At 38.5% G+C, this 6,958-nt stretch overlaps 2 protein-coding genes and 1 long non-coding RNA gene across 4 annotated transcripts in view; all 3 read left to right on the top strand.

Annotated features, from left to right (window-relative positions):
• The window catches only part of LOC112214058, a 2,954-nt gene extending 590 nt beyond the window's left edge, over positions 1–2,364 (top strand). Inside the window, exons 1-2 of one of the 2 annotated variants that reach the window (XR_004462939.1) lie at positions 9–338; positions 2,175–2,364. This is a non-coding gene — a long non-coding RNA (uncharacterized LOC112214058). Of the gene's footprint in view, positions 1–8; positions 339–2,174 lie in introns of those variants that run through there. The other variant, XR_002947979.2, reaches the window with a different exon arrangement.
• Positions 2,365–2,508: 144 nt separating this feature from the next.
• On the top strand, positions 2,509–3,583 carry LOC117152551. The gene is made up of 2 exons (XM_033324758.1): positions 2,509–2,826; positions 2,943–3,583. Exons 1-2 carry the CDS (start codon positions 2,786–2,788, stop codon positions 3,274–3,276), a joined length of 375 nt encoding a protein of 124 aa, XP_033180649.1. The 5' UTR covers positions 2,509–2,785; the 3' UTR covers positions 3,277–3,583.
• A 2,562-nt stretch (positions 3,584–6,145) lies between these two features.
• The window catches only part of LOC100744838 (protein unc-93 homolog A), a 4,012-nt gene continuing 3,199 nt past the window's right edge, over positions 6,146–6,958 (top strand). The window contains exons 1-2 of the mRNA XM_033324760.1: positions 6,146–6,357; positions 6,864–6,958. Of these exons, the coding sequence (XP_033180651.1) occupies positions 6,166–6,357; positions 6,864–6,958 (287 nt within the window). The 5' untranslated portion in view covers positions 6,146–6,165. The remainder of the gene's footprint in view (positions 6,358–6,863) is intronic.

The raw sequence follows: 6,958 nt of genomic DNA on the forward strand, positions 1-6,958 counted from the left end.
GCCGAGGGGTGAGTCGCGCTCCGTGTTTTACTTTCCCTGGACGAATAATACTGCAACCCCTTCGCGCGACCTCGGCACACCGCAAACTAGTAGTATCTTTAATAATATCGGATATAAGAGTAAATTAACGTTCGTTAAAATTAAAAATAGGTAATCGAGTGTGAAGAAAAATTAGAGATACAACGATAGATGGGAATTACGTTCTCATTGGAAGATTATTCGTCTTGAGAAGCACGCTATCGGAAACGCGATAGTAGAGTATCTCTTCTTTGGTGTTACATGGACAATGAGAATCGTTGTAACGTGGATATAGTAAAGTGACACGTTAAAGGAATCAGGTACACCAGAAATTATTTTCTTCGTTTGAATTATTTCGATTAATTTCGATCGTTCGAATTAATATTCCAAGGAACGTGGATTAATCTGCGCCGCAGTGAAATACGTGTTCAGCAAAGTACTGGAAAGTTTATGTAATTGGAAAATTCCGGGAACAGTGAACGAGGATTTCTTATCGTTTCGGTTAAGCACGAATGGTAAAAGAAAATTGTTAATTGTTCGTAAACCACCTTCCACGATATTCCGTATAACGGTGAATTAATTGATTGATTAATTAAATCAAGTAATTCGGAGAGCCGATTAAAAGTTAAAAGAATCTTCCTCGTGAAATTCGAAGATTATTCGAAGGTATTCGTTCGAAGCGTAACCGACGATCTGATTTAGCGTTATTGAAAAAATTCGAATATGCTGGATACGATAGGTTGATAGTTGTATACCGCGAACTACCTCTATTTAAATTAATCTGAATTAGTAAAAAATAATTTTAAATAATTTCCAACAGCATCGAACGCATAGTCAAAAATTTGATTAGTTCTCGTTCGAAGATCGTTTTGTCGAGAATTCGGAATACTCCGTTTGAAACGTGATTTATTAGAGGATTTCTTAAACGAAAAATGAAAATTGTTATTGCGCGTACGAAGCAGCGACGATTTAAAGAAATGGAATACGCGAGAAGCTGGTTGGTTCGTAACGATGTTTAAAGTAATTTCAACCAATTCTTACCAAAATTAAACACGTATTTATGAAACTAAAATTACGTCGGAATTTCTCTTATTCGAATATTTAATTGGAGAATGGAATAGATTTATAAAGATTGTTGTAAGATGAACGTAACAAAGTGACTTGGAGATACTTGGAGAATAATAAAAGAGACAAATTATCGTTATAAGGTGGATCCGATAAAGCGATTTGAACGACGATACTCGAATGTGCATCGTGTCGCTAAAAAGAAATATTATAAAATAGACGTGGTCGTTACAGCGTGGACGATTCGAGGGAAAATCGAAGATCGTGGAGAAGTTTAACGCTTGACAGTGTTAATTCAATTAATGTGCGAATAGTATCAGATTTTCCTAACGATTTGCCTGGTTTGCGTTCACTCGATGTTGCGGTTTCTCGCGTTAATGTGGTTATCGATCATCGCTGCGATACACAACGGAAGTGATATAAATACATGGTGAACGATGAGAAGAGAATATCCCATAAAATATATCGGAATTTTTCTCCTTTAAAAAATTATTCCTAGCAATCTGTATCGGATGGATGTTGCAAAATTTCTTACTCGCGTTCGTTAAAAGTAGAAAATAAGCATCGCTGTAACTCGACCAAGCAAGCTCCGTTCGAACGAATTTCGATTTTAACTTTCGACTTTAAAAAATATTCCAATCGAAATATTCCAATTAAAAATTTCTTCGAAACAGATGGATTTTAAATTAATCCAAAGATGAGATCGAAATTCTTGTCGTTGGAACGCTCCGTTTAGAAACGCGGGGCATCGTCTATTCCGAATTGCTCGAATCAAACGGTAAAAATCATTGCTGCGACGTGGATGATTTAAAGAACCGAGTACGCCATAAATTGCTCCTTTAAACGATATTCGCGATCATCTCGACCAATTTGCACCAAAATGAAACGTCCGTTCGAGATATTTAAAATACGGTAGAATTTCATTTTCAGGATTCCATTGGAGAGATAAAGATCGTACTTGAAGTGTTTGAAATTATTCAAATTAATATACGAAAGAATATTCGACGTAATGTCTTCGAAATCAAATTTCGAAAAATTTGAAGATTGCGCGAAATTGAGAATATACTTAACAAAATTTGTCTCGTTCCAAGGGCCCATTGGAAGAGCGATCGAGGATTTCTGATCGTGTTGGTTAAAAGTGGAGGATAAAAATTCGAAATCGTTGTAACGATAAGATGATTTCAAGAATTCGAGTAGACCACAGACCGTTCCTTTAAAAACTAATCGCTACGGTTTGAACCAGTTTTCGTGGAGATTGGATTTCTTACGCAGCGTTGCTGAAAAAGATAACGAATTGCAACAATTAATATAACGTCGATCCGATAAAGTATACTAAAAGAATCGTGGCATCGAGCAAACGATATTGAAAATAATCTCAGCCGATTTCCGATAAACTCGAATACGTGTCCTCGAAACATTTCAGTTTAAATTCTAAAAATTAATCGTCTACTCGGTTTGAAGAGTGAAGTGAAAACCCGCGACAACTGGATATTCGATAAAACATTTTTATGGAGAAAATCAAGCGGACGATCAAAGTATATGTGTTGGAAGGAGACGAGTTGGTTTACGGACTGGTTTTCTGGTTTTATAGTGGAAAAATATTGATAGTTGGTGTTTCGTATTAGCAATTGTACGGTGGTTCGAGGATCGAGCATGAGTTTGACGGTGGTCCAACTGCTAATCGGTTTGTAGGTGAAGGACCATGGCGAACGCTGGTCGATGGAGCAACACGTCCGTGGAAAAGTAAGCGTTGCATGATTTTTTCAATTTCTTCCCTTCCTTCTTTTTCCCCGTTTTCATTGTACGAAATTTTCACAGCCATACGAAGGTATTATCGAATGATACGAAATTTAACACAGGGCAGAGTTGCGAGGTATCGATGGCTGTAAGCTTTTCCCTCGTATCTTGGAGCGGAGTCGGCAGAAATCAAAATTCGGAGAACGAGTTTCTGGACGAATGGAACTCGATACAGAGAGCGAAGTTAATTTCCTGAAATTCAACGACAACAATTGGTCATTTTCAAGGATAGAAATGTTGCGATTTGTAGGAAAAATTGTCGTTCAGGACCGACTAATTATTTCATTGGTAGATTTTTCGGTCCAAATGATTAATAAAGTTAAAAAAAATCACTCGGATGTCAGAAGACGCATCCCTGTTCAAATTAGACTTTCACGTACATCACGAGTAAAATAAATAATATCTTCTTGGTCTGTGCATTGAACGTGTGCTCGGCCTTCGCGTTTTTGTAACATCGGTAGCCTCAGCGGCTCGTCTCTGGCCCATTTTATTTTCGAGAAGCAGCTTCAAGGCCGCATCTCATCACCATTTTCCTTTTTCCTGCTTTGAAATTTCGGATGTCTTTCTGAAAAAGTAGAACAAACGTCTTCTCATTTAACTTCTGTTGCAAACTGATCCAACTTACAGATGAAAAAACATATTTCGTTTGCGCTGATCCGATTGTTTGGTACTGAACGACAGTTGGATAGTCGGTACTGTACGACAAACGCGTCGTATATACAGTACAAAGAAAATGACAAAACTAGCGATTACACTTGATCGTTATATTCGTTTGTTTATTCGAATAAAAATGGCAATATGTATCCGGCGAAAATATCGAATTTTTATTTTTTTAAGCAAACGGTTGGTTCCACTATACGTGTAAATCAGGTCTAATCGATAGACTGCAGACTTTTATGCGATTTGATACTTCTATGAACGTAGCTAAAAAAGGTAAAATTTATATACAGCCTTTTTCTAATATTTTACTTTCCATTTAAATATTACCACGATCGCTGCTTTACTTCGGGTATTTTATATATTCTTACGTGTTATATGCATTCCGTACGTTTTTACAGTTTTATATTTTCCATAAATGAACAAACGCGCGGACTCTACTTATCGATACACGGTACAGTGGATAATTCACCGTTCCAATATTTCTGTAGCTTCCGAAGCGTCACTTCCTACGGCGAATATAACGATGTTGTTCCTTGCTGTGTCGCGACGATGAAAACATAACTTTTTAAACGTGCTTGATACCAACCTACGAAGAACTTATCTGTTACTATCTGCAATGATTATTTTGCTAATAGTAATTGTAATGTAACGTAAAAGTAACGTTTGCTGATAACAATATTTTGTAACTTACCTGCCAGATGAATAATCATACATTGCACGCTCCTTAAAAGGTAGATATGTAGAAACATATCTCGTTCAAATCCTTCGTTGACGTCGAGATCCAAAATAATTTACTGTTCGATTCGTCGCTTGTTAAACAAAATATATATGCCACTGTTGTACGTACTTAAACGCACAGAAAACAGATTTATCGAACCACGTAATTTACATTGTTTTGCATTTTTGATCTAACGATCCATCGATCGACGCGTCATCACGATTCGTCGAAATCCTTCCACAGACCGATATATCAAGGTCAACGCGGATACGCTCATTATACCAACAGTTCCTTCGTTGTAAGTTCTCGTTCAAGGTTCCGTTAGCAGCTACGGCATTTCTATCTCCGTTCGTTTCGTCTTTGCCTCGTCTCTCTGTTCTCTTCCCATCCCTTACATAATTGACGAGTCTGCACTCCAAGAATTGCCAGATAAATCATGCAAAATCCCGCAGTGTATCGCCATAAAACGAGAAACGTGAAACGACTGATCGTTTTATAAACGAACATCTGCACCGACCTGTACGACATTAAGACGTATATTGATTCTCTTAACCAAAAATCTAATCGAATTATTTAAAACAAATATGTCTTTTAAAGAATACCTTTTAATATATAGTAAATCGTATTAATACTCGGACACTTCATGAAATTTCAGCTAACTAACTTGTCGTTTCTTATTTTAGGAGAGGTATGTGTGTAATTTCACGACCTCTGTTTTATTTTATCTCTTTCCGCCTTGTTTCATCTCGCTCCATCTTGTTTCATCTTGTTTCATCTCGCTCCATCTTGTTTCATCTTGTTTCATCTTACTTCATCTCGATTCATCTCGCTTCATCTCGTTTCATCTTGCTTCAATTTCTTACGAATATACCGTGTATTTTACACGAAACATCGTGAAATTCGTATACTTTGCGCATAAAAGTATATACTTTGTGGTATTTGCTAGAGTTGATCGTATTGTCAAGCCTATTGCGCGTTTGGGGCGACTTACGCTATCTGTACTATTTTCTTTTCTATCAGATATGTATTAACAAGTTGTTTTGTATTTTCTACGTACGTGTTCCAGTTGGTTTTATATTTCACCCGTACAACCGTGATAATCGTGTCCCATTACGCTACTGATACAATTTTAAAGGGTTTCGTATATGATATGTTTCGTAGATAATATGCTGATAATATTCAAATACCTTTGTGACTGCATTTTGCCTGGTCGTAAAGCGCTTCATTCGTAAAACGACAGAATTAAAGTCTTCGAAGATATCATAACGTAACGAAAGACAATTTCATCGTGATTAATTTGTCATGCGAATTATTCTGAATTTATGAAATAATAATATCAAGTTTAACGTAAGAGCGAAACTTAATCGACCTACGATTTACTATTTCTTTGCAATTTCTCTTACCATATACAGTTTCGTACAACACGCATAATGCGTTCGTAAGATAAATTGGCTGAACGTTCGAATACTTTCGTTCAAATCCCGACATACCCGACATACCAGTTGCTAGAAGGCAAGTTTCCACATACCCTTAATTTCCAATTCAGTGCCATTTTATCAAGGTCTGTAGGTTTCTACAGTTCTACAGTTGCAAATTTTCCTAGTCGTACAAACGTACGTACTACTGAATGATACGAAACTTGATATGTTCTTGCTGTGGCAGATAGAACGGTGTGCGAATACCTTTTGCAGCCACTGTTACTCAACGAGATTTTCTATCGTTTCAGGTGCAGGTAACCAGCGGGTGAACAAATGGAAGGCGGAAGAGCAAAAAAGGAATTCCAACGATGGTAACGGTCGCGTGTTTCCTTGGCAATGATTCTCTAGAGAATCGAAAACGTGTCGATGCGATTTTAAAGAGATAAATCGAACGGAGTAAAGTGAAAAAACGGACGAGATATCGCGATCATGGGCTCGCTGCCAAATCTTCACGAGTTGTCCAAGGACAAACTCGAAAGTCCTGCTTATAGACCGGCTCCGATCGGTGGTTTGGGACCCATACGACTGCCAGCTCAGCCTCCGCCTTTAGCACACACACATAGACGCGCTAGAAGCAGTGGACACCATCATGCCTTGTGGGACAACGATGCTATGCTAGAGGTAAATACGTAACAACGTATTAAAAACGTATCTGAAAATCGTACAGGATATACAAAATGTGGCGGATGAAATGAGAGTTTTTGCGTTTCGTCCCGGGACTACCGGTGAACTCATCGGTAAGGCTATGCCCGGTAGTCTCTGCCATAGACGTAGAGGGAGTCTCGTTAGGTGCGGTATTTGTATCATTCGCCCGTATATTCGACCGCTAGCGAGATAGACAGACTCGTCGTAGCCCTCTGGCGTTGGCGGTTGGTACCCGCGGATCGCCCGGGAGGTGTTGCGCCGCGTTGATGCCTCGACCTGTCGGCGCCCTGTTGATACCGATCCGCCACAAAAATATAACGACGATATATCGTTTTCTTGATAGTTGACGATAATTGTCCTCTTGTCCTATCCTCGGTAAATATAATTTTCACGTCCTCCTGCTCCAAAACCAGTGTCCCTACTATGCTTGGCAACACGCATCGGTTGCGCGGTTTATTTATTATTAAAATTCTGATTTACAGCATATGGCAGCATATTCTCCCATCTCCTGTCGGTCAACGAGGACATCGGCATTATCGTGGCGTCGACGAGACTCGATGAATTCATCGGCAGGGGC

Source organism: Bombus impatiens, unplaced genomic scaffold, assembly GCF_000188095.3.
Source record: "Bombus impatiens unplaced genomic scaffold, BIMP_2.2 scf_0064, whole genome shotgun sequence".
Lineage (NCBI taxonomy): Eukaryota > Metazoa > Arthropoda > Insecta > Hymenoptera > Apidae > Bombus > Bombus impatiens.